This window comes from Anopheles moucheti, chromosome 3 (genome assembly GCF_943734755.1).
Source record: "Anopheles moucheti chromosome 3, idAnoMoucSN_F20_07, whole genome shotgun sequence".
NCBI classification, from domain to species: domain Eukaryota; kingdom Metazoa; phylum Arthropoda; class Insecta; order Diptera; family Culicidae; genus Anopheles; species Anopheles moucheti.
In genome coordinates this window covers 52,873,091-52,892,185 of record NC_069141.1, presented here as the reverse complement: position 1 = coordinate 52,892,185, position 19,095 = coordinate 52,873,091, and the positions used below count along the sequence as shown (strand labels likewise).

At 45.1% G+C, this 19,095-nt stretch overlaps 1 protein-coding gene across 1 annotated transcript; it reads right to left on the bottom strand.

Moving 5' to 3' along the window:
* Positions 1-13,215: 13,215 nt before the first annotated feature.
* On the bottom strand, positions 13,216-13,613 carry LOC128304764 (uncharacterized). The gene is made up of 2 exons (XM_053041992.1): positions 13,566-13,613; positions 13,216-13,485 (listed from the first exon to the last, which is right to left on the bottom strand). The coding sequence occupies exons 1-2, from the start codon at positions 13,611-13,613 to the stop codon at positions 13,216-13,218; spliced, it is 318 nt and encodes a 105-aa protein (XP_052897952.1).
* Between the last annotated feature and the right edge of the window lie 5,482 nt (positions 13,614-19,095).

The following is a 19,095-nucleotide window of genomic DNA, read 5'->3' as shown; positions in this document are numbered from 1 at the left end:
GCAGTTGTACACTACTTATCAACCAATGTTAATTTTTTTACATTAGCCACAATTTATTTATTTGATACATTTGTCTCTAAAATTGTTTAAAAAAAATCACCAGCAAAAATCGTTCAATTTCTAGATTATTTAAACATCAAACATGCATTAATGTTATTTCACTTCCAACTGCACTGTCGAAATACGCCCGAATCGATAAAAAACATGCTTTTGCAAACCATTCTTTCCTTAAGCGTAGTTCCAACCGAGCTTATCTACGGCTGGCAAACATGATCGACGTTTGGCAAGTAGCATTGCATAATGCTGCTACAAACTGCAATCGTAAACTAATGCACTTTAGCCAGAAATGAGTTGAGAAAGGAATCGGCGGGCGAATTTTCAGACCCTACCCAGCCATACTGACACACGGTCGCGGTAGATTTCAGCATCTATGACCTAATAGAACTGCCAATCGAAAGCACCAGGATGCTATTGCATACCGTCCTGCTGAAGGAAGAGTGTTCACATGTTTGAAGCTTTTAGTACACTTTTATACCACTCTCAACAACAGCTCGCATGGAATGGGGTTGAAATTGTTTTACAAGACTTTGCAAACGAGTCACGAGTTTGGCTCTTATGTACAGCTAATGGAGCTTTAAATGAGCGAAATTGTAGAGGCACCCTTTTAATACTTAAGTAATAAAATCTGCGTAACTTAGGCAAAAAGTAGATAAGCACATGGTTTGTCGGATCTTGCTAAGCAAGTTCAAAGTATGTGCTTTGAGCTTGCAAACGAACGGATACCGCAAAAACATTCGCTAAATAAAACACCTTCAAAAGTAAAACCACGCGATCAACGTGCGTCATGAACGATAATAGCTTGGCCGTAGTTTTTACTTCTTCCTCTTCAATGGCCTCAGCTTCCCCACCGGTTTTGGTTCACGCTGCCAATCACACTAATCACGTACTAGCTGCCGTGAAAAGTGAAAATGGACCCAAGCAAAGATTTTGACTTCATGCGCACGCCCCGAAGGTGTTGTGTGGCCCGGGGCCCGGGACCGTTTCGAAAGCGAAACCGAACCCGAAACCCCAAAAACCCTTTCCTAAAAGTGGGTTTCGAGACCGTACGGGCTTTGACTGGATAAATAAGATTGACCCCTGCAGTAAGGAATGGGGAATTTTTTTTTTGGTTGCCGCGTGGTCTAACACCAATGTGGCACCCAAGGAATCGCCCGCGCTAATGCTCGCCCGTGGTACGCCGTGTTGCTCAGGCGCTAATTTAACAATAGACTCAACAGACTCACGTTTCGTTGTCCTCAGCACGTTTTGCCCAGCCAACCGGTCGCACAGTGCCCTCGGACCTTACTTCGGGGGTAATAATTCATTTGTTTATTGTACTCAACACCACGTCCACCCGCCGCGAGACGGACAGCATTAACCATTCTCAGACGCACCGCACCATGGAGTCGGCCACAATAAATGGTTGACCTCGACAAGCGACTCCCTTCCAAATAGCTTCAACATATCGCACCGAATCGATGGATTTTGTGCGCATGAGAGGGTGGGTTGCGCATAGTGCGGCTTGAGATTTGGAACATTCCACAGTGGCGAGAAGCTTAACAAAAAATGGTCCCCCAATACGCTAGCAGGCGTGTTCATTAGAGACTCCTAAAACAAGCCGGCGCTGTGGAAAAAGGGTGAGACAATGTTTTGACTCTGACTCGGCGTGAATTAGACGTTAGTAAGATGATTTGAATACAACGTCAAGCAGTAGAGGTAGAATCTCCCTGAAGCTGTATACGCACATGTTTATCCGGTTGACACTATCTACAGCATGTGCAGATTGAAATTATCTAGTGTTTGATCCTCACCAAGACGTGGTGCGTATGAAGCACCCTTGTTGATTTTGTTAGGATTGTTTTGTATTTTAATTAAATTATCTTCTCTCCATTGCACCCCCCGGAATGTGAAATCTGTTGCCGCTCGGAGCTCATCTCATGGTGGCACATTTATTTATTTTTATCACACAAACCCCCTTATCGAACGATCAGCCGGAGTCGTTTCTGAAGGTGTGTCTGGTAAATGTGACGCTGTGTTACGAGACGCGAGTGCCTCTGTACGAACGTGACACATGCCGTACAATTGTCGTACCCGACCCGAAAATGGGCAAACGGTTTGTCTCGTTTTGCGTGCGTAAGGCTCATCTTGGCCATCGATGGTCATCACATTGATGTTCGTCGACGTGTGACGGAGGCAAAGCTGCAAATTACATAATTTTCTATGGAGCGCGCAAAAAAAAACCTATACCCATCCCATGCCTACTGCGATCGAATGTGCCAAGTGAGACTCGAAATTGGTGATGGAGTTTTGCGTAATTTTCTACGAGTGGCTCCTCCGTGCCACGGCGTCTTGTTAGGCTGCTGCTGCTGAACAAACGGAACATGAATGCGGTTTGTACGATACAGTGCACCATCTTTGTATTTTTGTCATTCTCAAATAAGCGAAACTGTTAATTGTTTGAAATTGTTTTAATTGAAACATTAGCATTACTTTTGCTTCAAGGACATTTTTTTAGAGTCTAAATAGTTAAATCACAAGGGAGAAAGTAATGTAATGACTTGCTGTTAAAATGTTTTAAATAAACAGAAATTAGTTTGGTTAATAAATGGTCACATCATAGACTTGACTTCTCTAAATAAACTCTCAATTCTCTCACGTGACGAGGTTTATTAAGAATTCAAATTAAAGTTTCATTTGTGAACATAATTCAATTGCTTACTGTTATTAGCAAAATTTGCTCACTTTCGCTGACTGCATCACTTTCTACCGACCCTAGAGCGTTCTTCCATCAAGTTCTCCACCTAGCCAGGCGCCTTACATCTTTTCCACTCAACAAAATCTAAATTACCGCAACGCAACTCCAATACCCGACCGCGTGGTGCCTAACACCGTAAAATTCGACCCAGTTTTCATCCCATGAAACGCTGTCTGCTTTTCTAACCACGCATCACGCATCATGCATTGCGCTTTTTATTGGGTTTCGATTTCGATCAAAAGCCCAAAACCCACCGGGCTCTTATCGGGAGCTTACTTTTACTATTTCAACAGTTACGGAATGCACAGCGAGCCGAACGCCGTAAGCGCTAATCCGCATGATTTGGGCACACTTTTCCTGCTACACTCTTTTCCCAGCCCAGCTTCGGTCGGGTTGATGTGGAAAAGATAGCGATTTATCATTTGATGGCCATGGTGAAGATTTCGGTGCGATTCTCGCACGATTCGCATGCCGAAAGGTGTATTAGAAATGATGAGTGAGAAAATGCATTCCTCGCTGCAGAAGAAATTGTTACGCTTTAACGCAGCGAACGTACTCACTGTGAATGGTTTTGGGAAAGTTTGGAGAGCTGCAATTGATGAATAAAGCTTAGATTTGCACAGCTTTCTAGTCGTTTCGTAGTGTAAATTGTGTATCACCGTTGCACAAATGATGCTCCAATGCGTTGGCGAGTAGGTAGTGCGATCTGTAATGAATTATAGAAATATTCCTACAGTGACACTTCTATTTTTATTGTCAATTTATTTGTTTCAATTAACGAAGGCCACATATCTTTGTTGGCCATATACAGCTGCTTTTAAACTAAAAACATCAATTGTTCAAATTTGCTCAAAAAATCCAAAGACAATAGATTTGCGTTGCCACTATTTCAGATTTGCCAGCTATGCAAATTTGCCGTGCCAATGTTTGTAAACACACAGTACAAAGCGGTCGATAAATACAGAAAATCCCCCCAAAAACTCCCCCTCTCTCACACACACACATACACGCATTCACCCAGCCGGAATCGATGCGCAACGCACGGTGCGCCCGGGAAAATGTCAACCGGTTCGCCCTGCGCATCCTCCAAACTCGAGGTGGAAAAACAGGTTTTTTCGATTGCAATGGTGCCGGGACCAGGAAAAGAAGATGGTTGAAGCTAAGGTAGGTGGCTTAGGCGACTGTTTAGTGCGCACATTCAAATATCATCGCCACCGTCAGGCTCGTGAACCGATGGTACAGTCGTGCCGAAAACGAAAGACATCAACGAGCGTTTGGCAGAATAAGCGACGAACCTTCTGATGTCGCTTCTGTCAAAGCGTGCTAAACACCTCCAAAACCGCACCGTTGTTGTTTGTTATGGAGTTACGGTCTACACACATCGGTGGCACATCGGTGTATCATAGCATCTTTGTTTCCTGCCTCGCTAGTGTGGGCCGTTTTATGGTTTGAGATTGCGTCCCCTGTTGACCTTCTCGCGTGCTGCAGAAATGACCCTCTTGACCTGTCCTTGAGTGATACGATGGTCGTGCAATGGTGATTGAAAGCCATCTCAGGAAAAGATTGTTGAGACGGGAAAGGAATTGCAATGTGAGTACGGTTGTGTTTGAAATGAATACCGCACTCAGTTCGTGTACACGATACGTCAAAATGCTACTTGACATTCCATCCGGCGATGTCTACTTAAAGGAATCACTTACATTTCTTAGATATGTAGCGCAAAAAAACAAGGAAATACATATTCACATTGAATTGGTACGACCCCATTGACAGAGATAAGTCAACGGTAATTATGACATGTACTAACTTCTACAGCAGAAAATAATCATACACTTGGTTAAACGAACTCCCCCCGCGGAGTTGGTTGTGTCCTGTGTTTCATTTATTTCGAGCCATCGTTCATTAACAGCCACAATCAACCATCCAAATGCTATAATGCACTTCAGTTTCACCATCGTTTGTGTACGGGTTGATACCAATCCTTAGCTTTAATTGATCCCGATCTAATGTGATAATTATTTTGCAATTAAATTCACCATCGTTATGTTACCGTCGGTTTCCTCCCTTCTCAAGAAAGTATACGATTACAGGCCAGATTGAGACATGAGTGCATGGGCTTGGCAGTGCCTGAAAGCATCGTGCTACCACGAACCGTTCCAAGCGACAAGAATGCTGACGCTAACAAGCAAGCAACCACTTCGATCATGTCGATCGTGTCGAATAATTCACGGAAGGTTGAAGAAAAGCATTCAGCTTCACGAAGACTGTGCTGGACTGGGTGAGCCTGCCCGCTTCTGCTGGTTGTTTTGAATGGAAGGAGATGTTTGCAAAAAAAAATATACACTGGCACAATGATTTCCGCATTTCGCTTAGCGGCGCATTGAAAGATCTGGCCAGTGAACAATAGTAAGCTGGTGGAGGGTATCATTGATTATTGCAATTGTTTGTGAAGCATGGGCTTGGTGTCAAGCGAATGTTAAATATTGTTTAATGCGTGTTTAAAAAAGGACTTTCGATGTAATAATAATGCCACTTCGCTTAACTAATGATTTTTTTTTATATTTTTTTTCTATTTTCAGGTAAGACATTGCTCCAATTGAACTAAATTTACCGCAAATATACTTAACATTTAAGTATAGAGCGTAAGTGTTTATTCAAAACAACCAGTTAACTAACCATTACGGAGCCCTGTTGTGTTGTGTTGTATGTTGTACCCGTACCGAGTGCTAAAGACAAAAAATCGCTTGTACGTTCACACATCCGGAATTCGAATCCGAATATTGAACCGCATGAAACACGATACCGCTTGAAACATATGGTCGTATCGATGTTTTTGCACACTTCATTTCCGTTCCTTTTGTTTTCCGCTCCACACCCATGCTGAACCAGAAGTGAGAGTATACATGTTTAACATGAAATTATACAGTGTGCCATCAAGCTGTATGAAGAATATATGCAATGCCAGTGGCAAATAATCAAAACTTACCAAAAATATAGGAAATTACAATGAAGGGCACAATTTTCAACAAAAAGCTGCCCAGAAAACTGATCCCAATCTATTCCTCCCGGGTGGCAATCACCTCGAAAGACCGATTCCTGATTATCCATAATTCCATTCCCACGGCGTCGTCCAGGAACCGGAAGCACTGTCAATACCGGTTTGATTTATACCGTCCGATCTGGAGCTGGCAACTCCACCATACTAAACGTCTACAAACACACAAGGGAAAATAGCAAGAAGAGGCTAACAAAACATCCACACAACACGCACACTGGAACACTTAAATTGTTGCACGGGTAGTGTGCAACGATTTGGGTGCGACGAACCCGTCGTCGACGAGCCGATGTAGGTGTGCCGATAATAGTTGCCAATAGTGCGGTGCAGATTATGAGCTGTCGTTCCATTGTTGGTCGGAAAATACGTTTCGAAACGAACTGTTTTTTTTTTTTGTACTAAATCTGCTTTGAACTGATTGTTGTCTTCGTTTCGTTGTCTGGTGCTGCGATCTAAAGCTGGAAACCATTTTAAATGCTTAACGATCATTTTGCGGATCAGGAAGACATTATAAATCAAAACGTTTGAATCAATCAAATGGGTTCATTTGATCAAATCTGGAGTCTTTTAATTGAGCAAAATGTTTACTCTGACTATTCCATCTGAATATTATATTGCGGAACAAAAAACGAACCGATTCCTGTGCATTTTACATAGCTTGCTAGCCACAATCAAATTCGTTTCTGAGGTAATTAATAATACTTTCCAAAACAAATCTACTACCCACAGGTGTCGGAGGCCGGATATTTGTTTACGGTCTCTCTTTTTCAAGCTCTAAAATTGTCAAACCAATCAAGTCGAAGAATGGACAGCTCTTTTTGTTACTTTTCCCACCGCTTGTCTTGCAAATCCATCGCCAAACCTTTGATCCATTACCGAAGAAAGGAGTGTCCCGAATCATACCCGCTCGTTAATCATTTCCCCGAATCCACTCGGATCAATTCGCATCATTTCGGAGTGATTTCGGAACTGTAACCATATTCCTCCAAACTGCACCATTATGTTTCGCTCACTGTCACGCGACAATTTTTTCGATTACATAAGTCACACACACACACAAGGAGAGCTCTCGCACAGACACACGGGGTTGAACGGAAGGCAGAAAGGGAAAACGGTTCGCGTTGGTCGCTTCGTCGACTTTTTCGCATTGCAATTATCGTTCGGCAAGTCAGCGGAAGCCGTGTTGTGTCACTTTCGATTTCCTTTTCCAACGGAACGCACCTACGGCAAGGTGCAGGCAGGTGACAATTGTTCCCGCAAACAATCAGTTGTCCATCCACCCACCGTGGGATGGATCCACGATCGGTCGGTGAAAAGTAAAATCTGTGTATTTTGACTATCTACGCCTCTTCACACATGTCACTGTAATTCTGTTGGAAAATTGCCAACTCCGAGGCCAGCTTTAAACGAAACGTGCGGAGGTCATTACTGCATTTTGCAGTGTGCGTTTCGATCGAAGCAGATCGCAGGTTGAAAATGATCGAGAAATCGATGTCATTGAAACTGGGCGGCTCTTCACGTAAATATTCACGTGCCAGCCTATAGACACGCGCACCCACAACTCACCTCAAGACCGCATTGGTCTAACTTTTCCGAGCAAACGCAATTTCACGACGCGTTTGTTGGGACGTGTGAATATTTCGCTACTCGTTAGTCGCACACCGAAGTGAAGGAAAAAAAATGGTACACTAAACAGCTGCGACTAAGAAGAGGGGCAACACTGAACCGCAGAAGGTCGGTGTCCCCTTCTGCTTTTGCCAGCATCTGATTGACTTGAACCGAAACGAAAGCCGCAACGCAGCGACATCGACGACGACGATGACGACGATGGAGTGCATAATTAACTTTCCCAAACATAGTCCAACGACCGGCCAGAGTTCGAACGGGTCCGGTTTTTGTGTGCAGGTGAATCGGGTGGCCGGGCTTGCGTGGAGACCCGGTTTGGCCACCGGACCACCGGACAATTCACAATGACACAACGGCGCTTTGGCGGGCGAACCGAAACTACTGCAGCGGTGGCCCACCATCGGGGCGGCGTGTGTGCTGTCGAACGAAATTAAATCAGAATCGTGCCCGCTCAGCAAACGCGGGGACGCTTTTCCAAGAAAGTGTAACTATTGGTCGACAATAATTTATTGTTGGTACGTAGGAAAGTAACCGAGTGAAACCACCCCGGGCCAACAAGCGGTGAGCAGCACCATAAACGTGTTGTGGATGTGAAACTGCTCGGACGACAAAGAAAATTACAAACATTTTGCAACACTTTATTGCGTCAGGCCGCTTGGGTTTATGGTCCCAAAGGAGAGTTCGCCCAAACTCAACGGGTTTGTTAGAAAACGGAAGTTGTTTCTGCTTTCGTAACTTTATTATTGCAAACTGAGTAATGCGTTGTTGTAAACTTGCTTATCTGTAATCGAATGTTGATAACATCTGATGGCATAAGTTGATGACTTTTTTTTCTTTCTATAAAAATGTGTGAGAAAACGAACCATCTTATGGTGAATTTTCCACTTACAAATCCTTCCAGTGTGCAAATTTATTTTAGAACTCTTATGTATGTTAAATAAAAATCAAATTCATTGCATCTTCTCATCTCGTTTAAATTTATTTTGAACTTTTATTGGCAAACTAATGCCTCCTCTTCAATATCGTGCAGTTGGGAGCAGTTTTTTTAACCTTCCCTCTCTAAACGAGGATCACAACAACCTTCATCCCATCAAGCATGCACACCGAAAACCCAAAACCTTCTTTGTAATCTCCCCGGCACGGCAAAGGTCTTGTTCGGAAAGAAACGTAGGTAAATGCACAATGCCCCATCATTAAAGATAAAGATGCCCACAGATATCGAGCTCCGTCAAGCAGCTCCACGATACAAAAGGTCAAAAGTCATTGGTGAGTGCATTTTTCACCCTTTTAAGCATTCTCACGGTGCCACAATTGCCCACCGACTGGATGCCACACTTCCGGTTCATTGTATCGTGGATTCCCTTCAAGTGGGTGCGCCGCGTACGCCAACCCCATTCTTCCTGTGAAGGTTGTGCAAATGCTAGTTTTAAAAGGAAACGGTCGCAACAGCAGCATCATCATTTCCATTTCCCCCATCGTTCCGCCCAATCGAGTTCCGACGGGTGGCCCTTTTCCGAAAACGGTTCGACCGTACCCGTTGCAAAAGGTTGCTCCCTCGCATGGGAAGGTGAGTGCAAGACAACCGCAGACAACCGGTCGTCGTAATTCACTTTCGCTTTCGTCTTCCATCAGCGCCAGCGCCAAAGTAGTCGCTTACCTCATTCCCACATCCCGTCGTGGTCACAAAGCTTCGGAGCTTCGTCACGCACGGTTAGGCGGGAGGAGGGCGGGAATGATGGGTCCTACCATCGCTCTATCCCCTGTACCGAACAAGCCATCCGCCTTGCTAACCCTTAACGAGCCGCGACAAGTACTGCCCAAACAGGCGCACGCTCAAAGCTCAAAGCTCGATCGGATCGCATACGCGAAACAGACACTTCGAGGGGTTCGTCACTTGCGGAGAAGTTCTTTTGACGCGCGCGTTGAAGTCTTTTGATGCTCTCGCTTTGTTTGCGTTCAGGATGCTGCTCTCCTCGCGCGTGATTCTTCCTGCTATTCCTTCATCACTGCCGTCTTGTTTTTTTAAAGGAGGGGACGACTTCAACAGTAACGATGTAATAAGTGACGAACCTGTCAAGCCCAGTTGCCTCCCGGACGGCTTTCGCTGCTTATACGATCGGGTGAAGATCATGTTTGGTGGTGTCGTTACCGTTGTCTTTTCACTCCCGAGCGGTAATTAATAGCATCGCCCGGCAGGAAGAAAGTGGCACCAACATGTGTCTGTGAGGGCGTACCGCAACACGAGAGGATCGGGCACAACGGGCTGCGTAACGCACAACCGGTAACGTAACCGACAACGAAACCGTGGCCATTTTTGGGATGTGTTGCGTTCGGACCGTGTGGCTTCCGAGCGGGAATGGTCGTGCGATGAAGGAGAAATCCATCAGCATTATGGCATCGATATTTTCGTTTCTTTTTCTTTTTCTCCCATACGCACCGCACCAGAGCCGATGGCCGGGAACGAACGTTGTTCGGAGGGCCGGCTGAAGGGGCTGGATTTTCGTGATCGATCATGATGATGAGGCATTAAATGAGAGCGAGTTTTATGCCAATTTTTCATTCTCCTGCACACGACAATGCGATGAAGTAATAGTACCATTTTTGGGGGAAATAATGAAGACTTTAAAGAATGAAAGTGAATCGCCCAGTTGAGAGGAGGAACACTTAAAGTCATGTTATATATCTTCAAGCAGCATTGGTAAAAACTTCTTAAAAAATTGTTTATCTCGTAAAACTAATTAACAACCATCAAGTTCAACAGAATTTTCCACTACGGAACGTTACTTTCTCACTCTTGCTGTGCTTGGTACATCACATAATGCGGACACACGTCGCATGATCAATCGAATGCTAATTTGGACACAAATTCCAAAATCGGTGGTCCAAGGGCGTAGTAAAAGTCATTTGAAATCGTTCGACCTTTTCTCTCGTAGTAAGTCGATTTGGGATTGAGCAGAACCACAGCTGAGCATTAACTGAGAGTGACGTCCTCATCTGGTGTTTAACGGCAGCGAAACGCCACCGCTAGAGGAGGTCAATGAATACTTAATCATATGGCAGAGCGACCGGTTTGCCACCGGCTAGTGGTCGAAACTCAACGACGATAAAGCCGACGCATTGGACGCACTTTGCGACACTTGAGCAACCGTTTCGTAGTCAAAACAGATACACAACACGTCGGGGACAACAAGCGGGGAATGATTGCGTTACGATTTGATGAGGAATTTCGAAAATCGAAAAAACAACCTCTTAAGTTGAATCGTACAAATTCGCTTACTTCAGAAAAAAACGATCGTAAACAACAACTTTAATCACTTTAATAAATGTTGTCTTATCTCACCCATTCACTCACGCGCTGTCGTCGGTTGTTCAGTAACCTTGAAGTAATTAAACCTACAATCAAATAATCAAACGCTTTGACAAATTGTGTTTCTCATCCATCACTCACCACCATCCATCATGCATTTGTTGTTAACAGAAATTTGAAAAGTACACATTCACCCCAACATCGGAACCAGCCTGGTCAACACCAGGCTTGTGTGTTGCAATCAAATTACGGCGATGGTAAACACCAAACCGACACGCATTATTCAAAACGGCGGTGCATTAAAGTAATGACGAAGGTCAACCGATTTGAGCATTAAAAGTCTCGTATCGACACTATTTTTGTTCATTCCGCTCGTCTCGTAAAGCAGGCAGCACGCGAGATAAACAATGCGCGGTTATTGACATTTGACGCCTGTGAGGCGTAATTAATGTTTACTAACTGTCATCGTGACAGTGTTGACAGTACAGCAATAAGTAATCAGAAGCGAATGTCCACAACGAATGTCCGATTCTTGCTATTTTAGATTTTTGCCCTCACACAAAAAGGTCTTGGTAAGTTCATTTGAAAGGTCCTGCTGCTGGCAGCGAGAAGAGATTCTCTTCGGCTCGATTGAAAACAGACAGCCGGGTTCCTAAATCACTCCGTTTTAGCGTGACATTCAGCCACTGGGCGGAAGCCCACACACACGCGTTAATAACTCGCTCCCAGAACGGTTTGCTCTTTAATTTCCTGCCAACTTTGGGTTTGCTTGTACGTTCTTGGCTGGTTTTAGTCGATCGATCGATCTGCTACCTGCTTTGCCATTTCCGTTCTGTAGCCGTTCGACGTACGGTGAAATGTCGGCCCGAAGTGTCTATCCGTGGTGCATTTCGGTACGCTCCGTGGGGCGGAAGACCTTGTAGTCTTCCGAAAGGTCGGCTCTCTGGTGCCTGAAATGGGACGAGGGCTGCACAAATTGTGCGGGACAAAAGAGCGAAACAGAGAGCCGGTGCACCAGCACCACGATAAAAGCCACCACCGCGTTGCAGCAGCCAGAGGCTTTGAGGGGGGGAGATCTACGCAATCAAGCCAAAGTGTTGCTAAGCTTTATGGACAATCGGTATAGGCCGGGTCGGGCGAGACCTGTTCGCTCCGACGAACCGGGCAAGTCCAAAGTGAATGCTTTTTTGTTGCAGCCGCGCCAACACTGGTGCAGGGTGCAGAGGGTGCAGACACAGGGGGGGGAGCGGAATCTGGACAGGAGAACAAAAGCGTAAAAGTTGTCCAGTGCGCAAGTGCGCAATGGTAAGCGTGGCAAATGCGAAAAAAAGCGTGGCAGGGTGGCCCGCACAAAGCACGGCGCGGACACACACACTCGAACACACCCTCACGGGCCGTCCCTTCTCCGTTGAAGGTAAGAATGGACGTGGCTTGGCATGGAAACGCGCACGAATCGATCGCATGAGCGGGAACTGGATCACCTTGGCAGGCCCCGGATCGAAAGCAGAATGACGTGAACCAAACCCACCCTCTCCATGGGCTTTACGCTGTGTGGTTGCTGTGAGATTGGTAAAGAACAAGCCACACACAACAACAAAAAACTCCACACACACACACACACACAGGCCAAATTGTCTCATATTGTTCTTGTTCTTCGAATCGTAAGAAGTTTCCCAAAAAAAAAATACGCAAACACACAAATACCGTTCACATCGCAATCACCGAGACTGCGTGCAATTAATTTTAAACAGCTCCAGACTGCCAAAAAACGGCCTGTATCCGTCCACACCCAGCAACGTTCTTGAAAGGTGTGCCTTGCAGAGCACTGAAGCGGGAATAGTTTTAAAACATTGTGCCGGATCACAGTCTATTGCTCCGTCGACTCTCTAAATCCATGTTTTCACAGCCAAATCTGGTACCGTTAAGAGAAAAAAAAACAAACAAAATCAAATCACTTTACCAATAACTAAACTCCTGTCCTCACACACACACGCAAATACATTGAAATGCGCTCCAATCTGGTGGGTCTGGTCTACAGTCAACCGTAATGACCGGTTGAGCATACTAATGAACCCTTCCGTCACCACGGCACACGCGAACTGGAAGCGATCGATTTCAAGACGATGAATTGCCGATGTCACACCGTTCAATGTTCAACCATGTCAAGGATTGGCCAACGACATCCAAATCTCCCGGTTATCTATCGGGGTTTTGGGTGATTAAAATGTTCCAGCACGCTGCCCACCTCAAGCTCGAACAGTGCCACACAGTTACACTATTAATTTGCAATCATAGACGTGTGTTGTGCACGAAGAAGTTTTGTCATCGACTTGAGGGCAAAAATTGCACTGTTCGATGATCACTAGTTTCTTTCCGATCATTGCAACAAACTGCACCGACCTTCATGCATCGGTTCATCTCGTCGGTGGTGTATTAAACCTTCATCATTTTGTGTATGATTTCCGTTTCCTGACGCGCACGTCCATTATCCGGCTTGAGACCCTTGGTATCCTGTCCGGGTGGATTTTTTCCCTCTACCAGCGCCGTCTGATAATAGTCCGCTGCTTCTTGAGGCGTTTTTCGATCATTCTCACTGCCCAACACGTACTGCACCAGATAGTCGATCAGATAGGTTAGATGATGGATGAGCGCGATCGCTTTCGATACTGGCGCTGGGTTCGGATCGACTGGAGCACCCTTTGCCTGAAAGATTAAAAGATCATTGTACTTTTCGTCACGTGTAGTTGAGGATCGATTTCGATTCGACGTTATTTCAAGCTCACCACAAGGAACAGGGCTGTGAGTGCTACCATATAGGCTTTTCCTTGCATATTGTGTCACTGTATCTTATATCCTCCACAACTTCAAGATCAAGAGTTTTTCTAGCCTGTCCTGAGAAGCGACGATACCCTCATACAAGCGCCAGTAAGCGTTAAATCCACACTTGTACAAACAACGAGAACATTCTTGATTTGTAGAGCAAGCCGGGTTATTTGATCTGTGTGCCAGCGAGTAACCCTCGGGGCAGAGAGAAAAATGCAATGTCAAGTACATGTTGGTGTGGCCAACGGACGCAATGACACCGTTGTAAGGTGAGCAAGAAATTCAATCGGATGGCTAACCATTTCCCTAGGGTGTGGTTGCTATGGGCGCCGAAACACAGCGTTATTTATGGCAGTTTTCTTTCAATCAAGTAGCCGTACATGTTCAACTTTTCTTTGCCTGCACTGATAGGTAGTGATAAACACATTCACCTGCAGCTAATTACTGCACGCCTCATTACACACCCATTGCAAAACTAAACGATATGAAATGTACCGAAAGCTGTGGGATTATTCAACCTGTGCGTGTTTGCCATTTCTTTCGCCAATAAAAACCGCTCACTATTTCCTTCTCGATAGTGTTGGAATGAGGAAATAATTGCTTCGTCAAATTTCAGGAACTTAATACGGGTGTCAAGCAATGCCAACCATCCTGCCATTAAATAGCCCACGCAACATTTACCTGTGGAAAACCCACAACCGTTTCCGTTGACCAACGAAGAAAAGTTTCACTACTATAGGGGGAAGAACTGAAATCTGTTGGCTAAAAAATTAAATCCCCTTGTGGGGAAATACTCTCTTTCATTCTTTACATTAAATTCCTCCAAAGAAAAGCTCTCAAACTGCATGGAAGTGTAGTCTGTGCTAAATATTCCCCCAACGTAAAAAGTCTCATAAATCACCTACAACGCCCTCTCATAGATGTTTGAATGTTTGTTCCTTCGTCGAATGTTTGCCTGGTAAAACGAAATCATAATTCATGCTTCAGTGAACACGAGCGCACAAACACATCCTTATCATTGTTGTCCCCGAAGATAACATAACATTCACAGACATGCAAACAATTTTCCACTATCATTCGTGTATCGTTTTTTTCCATCGGCATTGGTTCCAACATACACTTCCACCTGCCCTGGGTGATTTTTTCCAACCGGCAGGGTTAAAGGTCCCTTTTACGCATGACTGCACCGAGAAGTCTCTAGACTTCGTCTCCGTGTGCTGGCCGCCTGGTTAACCAGGAATCGCATTTTTCGCATCACTGAACAGATGATCAAACGATTGTCGGATTTCGCTGAGGCTCGTTTGCATTCGTTATACCGGGCTCTGTTTGACTTGGTGGTGTTTGGTTGGAATTTCCATACCACCCCCATCAAGCCGTGCCTTTAGCACTGTGATTTGGAGCGTGTTCCGATGGCGTGTGTACGAGCCGAAAACATCACCTGCCGGTTATCCATGCGACCCTGCTCGAAGCGAATCCCAATGTTCCGCTTCATTAGACAATGCCATGGGAAAATTACCGAACCTTATGGCCCGCGCTAGCGACAGGAAGTGAACCGTACGCATGCGTCCTGGCCAATGGGCGACCGTGCGAGATGCCCTTCTAAAACAAACGTCCGTAAATATTGACACCTTATGGTCGTGTTTATGTTTCCTCCCACTTTTTCATACTCCATCGCACACGCCGATAGGTAACACAAGCTCACAGGGAAGGTATCGAAGGCCTGCGACCTTCACAGCTTTGTTTCCAATAGAAGATCTATTTTTTCAGCTCCATGATTGCTAACAACTGTGACAAGCTGTGCTAATGGGTTTGTAGAGGAACACCATTTCAGGACAGATCATCCAAATAAAATTGAATATTGTGATAATTCGACTCACCAATTATATTGCGGGTTGAACTGCAGAAACAAATATTATTAATGATTAATTCAACGTTACTCTTTTTATTGTAGTTTATTGTAATTATTGTAATTTTATATATTTAAATGGTCCGTTATGAATACTTTTAGATTTTTAAAACAAAATCTAATAGGTATTGGATTGATTGGAATCTTTTATAACACTTTAGATTGGGTTCAAGCAGGGTTTGTTGCTCACTTAATTTATTAATTTTTTAAAAGAAGAAAATTAATTTATTTAATGAAAGCTGCACTATGTGTGTATTCCATTGCCTCTTTTCTCTACAAAAACGTTTCCAATGCATCAGCTGTTTACGGTACGAAACACGCATGACTGAACATTGAGTCCCTCAATCTTATCGCAGATAACGGTGTCCTCCAGTCGCGCCTGCACTCCTTGCAAAGGAAAATTCTATTTTTCACGCTTGACTGAACAAATTTCAATGGAAAGTTCCCAAATTACGCCACAGCAGTGTGGAAAACAGTTCACATTCATTCATTTCGGATGTATTTTCCAACGAAAGAAGGAAAATCCCCGCCAATAGGAGAAATAGTGGCAGCAATTATTTTGTTCTATCAAACCGTTTTGGATGGTGTGGGGATTTGTTTTGCATCTTTTACGCATGACCGAACACCGAAGACCCTCGGGCGCAGTCAAGCGAGGGGAAACTGTACGCTACCTGCACCACGCGTATGCTTTCCTAGCACCGGAAAATTCTATCTTTCACGCTTGATTGCACCGCGTTTTGAAGGGAGCATCGAATTAGCGCTCCCGAGGCCATTTCCCAACTGAGAATGCTTACTTCCCGACCGGCAAAAGCATCGAAATCTTCGTGCTCGGTCAGCTGTAGAATATGCCCGACCAAATTTCGCTCCATCCCAGTGCACAATCGAATCACGGCCGTGCGAAACGGCTCCACCCGGTCTAACGGTTGACAGTTTTCACCTGCTGGTCAGGGGAAGCACTTGCCATTCGGTTCGCACACGCATGCGCCACAACCGCGCACAAACACGAACACACTGCCAGTGAAAGCGCGACACAGACGAACGTGATAACAGCGCTGATGACGGGGTGAAATTCGTCCGCAGGCTTTGTCTGGGAGCGGTGGTTCCGTTACGAATTACCTGCCTGGTTGGTGCCTGGACACCCCCGGTCCGAACCCGGACATGCCCAACCCGGACATTGCCACGCGGGTATCCAGTGGTTCGATTTGAAAGGGCTCCGGCACGATCAGATGCAACGAACCGTGAATAATTTGATTTTCACCGTACCAGGATGTCATACACCGGGGCCACTGTGGGACAGGTTGAAGTGAGACCCGGCGTCATGTACGAGCAATAAAGTATGCTCTGGGCAATGGGAGGTTTTTTTTTTGTTGAAGAACAGTCTGGCATTCGAGTGTGCGTGATATCCTTCGTTACATCCTGCATGGCATGCTTGCCCGGCCATGGTGTCTCCAGTTTTCTGCCTCAGTGAACATTGAAGTCCCAAAATCGCTCCAATTAGAGGCGAGTTTTTTGTTAGTTCATTCAAGAATACATAAGGGAGTACCGTGGACTGGCCCCAAATCGCTCCAAAGTGCCGAATGCTCGATGCTTTTTCCCACACACTGGTACCATACCAGAAGCATCGCATATCTGACAGACCGGCACCACGCATGACTGCACAGTGGAGTCCTAGCAACGGGGCATAGCAACCAACGGTCAGACGCAACCAATACACCCAAACATCCTTCGCCGTTATTCGTCCTGCTACGCCATTCTGCGCTCCCGGTACACAGAAAATCACAATTTTACGCTTGATTGAACAGAAGTCCCTCTGATGGAAAAGTTAATTGAGCTGTCAGTCTCGCCACCATCCTCAGCGCCCACGCGAATGGCACACGGCTTCAAAGGGGTTTTCATGCTAATGAGGTTTTTCGTTCACCCAGGCGCTGGAAAAACCAAAACAAACTCACCCCCGCGTTGTTCGAACTTCGAGAGCACGTGTCGCTTTCTTTCTACGGTCACCGCCTGCTCCGCACAGTGTTGGGCTCCTGGTGAAAGGAAGCGTTTGTTTTCGCTTCACTGCACACGGATGACAGTTGTGACAGTTTTCGGTAATTGAACACGTGGATTTTCCTGCACCCAGCGCCTCCATTCACTAACATTTTGGTAGCCAGCTGTAACGTAATCGTTGCACTGCGCACGCGCTCCGCTGTTGTGGTAGGTCAGTGATAGGACGCAACGAACTGCCTTCCATTGCCCGGGTACGTGTAAAGGGCCAGTTTGCTACAGGTCGGCGTGGAATAACTTTCACCTGCTGTTAAGTCACAGGCCTGTAGGGTGTTTGAAGCCCTTTTTTTCAACCGCGTATGTGTTAGAGGAACTGCTGATGCCGATGAAACATGTTTCGTTCTGCTTTGACACCTTTCCAAATGTGGAGATAACAGCCTCACTACCTTTAAAAGGCACATGCCCAACGTAAGACCATCCCATCTTCGCGAAGCTGTATATCTTCCCCCCAAGCAACTAAAGGTTAATAAATACTAAAATAGCTTAAAACAATGATTTATTACCCAAACGCCCCTTCCTCCGACAAACGATTAACTCCTCCTGAAGCTACATCTAAAAGGTGTCCAACAATCTGAGCTTCCAGTCGTCACAGTCACGCAAAACCATTAGCTGTTGGTGGTCCGTTGCAGATGGAACACTTGCGGCCGTACGGTGGTTACATTAGGAAAAGCGTGCATCCACCACATCCTACCACATCAGTAGCAGTTCCATTCCATTAGTGGCACTTCCTTTGTGGCGCCTCCGGTGCCGGCACGTCTGGATGTTGCGTGGATTCACTGCATTCACTGCAAGGGATAAAGCCCTGGATGAAGTGATTTCACTTTTCCATCTCTTCATCGTGCCACCCCCGAGAAGAGCCCACACCTGGGAATGGCCATTTCGTTTGGCGGGAGTTTCTTCACCCTTCTTTCGACCGAACAAGCTATGCTGGGAATGTAACGTCATATCGTGGTGTAGCTTCCCATGCCAACGCACCACCGCACCGCGGCTGATAGCTGGCATCGATAATAATAGTCGAACTCGTGAGTCGTGAGAGAATGATCAACACGCAATGCTGATACCACTATGGAATAGAGTGTCATATGCTAATGAGTGCATGCTGAAATGTCTATTGCGTAAAAGGTTGTTCTCTTTGGAAGACGTTGCTTTGACGTTGCTGGTTAAGAATGTCGTGAATGAAAGCATAGCTAAGAGAGTTAATTTGATGGCAATTTAATCATGTTGATGGTAATATAAGTTCATTAAAATTCATTTAAATGCATCAATAATTATAACGCTCGAGAGCAAAACTTTGGCTTGTTTAAGGAAAATACCAAATTTCTACATATATTCATGAAATGAATTCTGTAAAATTTGGTTTAAATTACACCTCAAAGCCTATTTTATTTGTCGTTTGTCATTTGTCTTTCATATCCAAACCCCGGTTATCCATAATTTATACAAAAATGAACACATTGTAAATATTTTCTTACTGGGATTTGCTAATAATAACTAAACATTGTTTAAAATAGGTAAAGCTATTATTAAAAACATCCAAA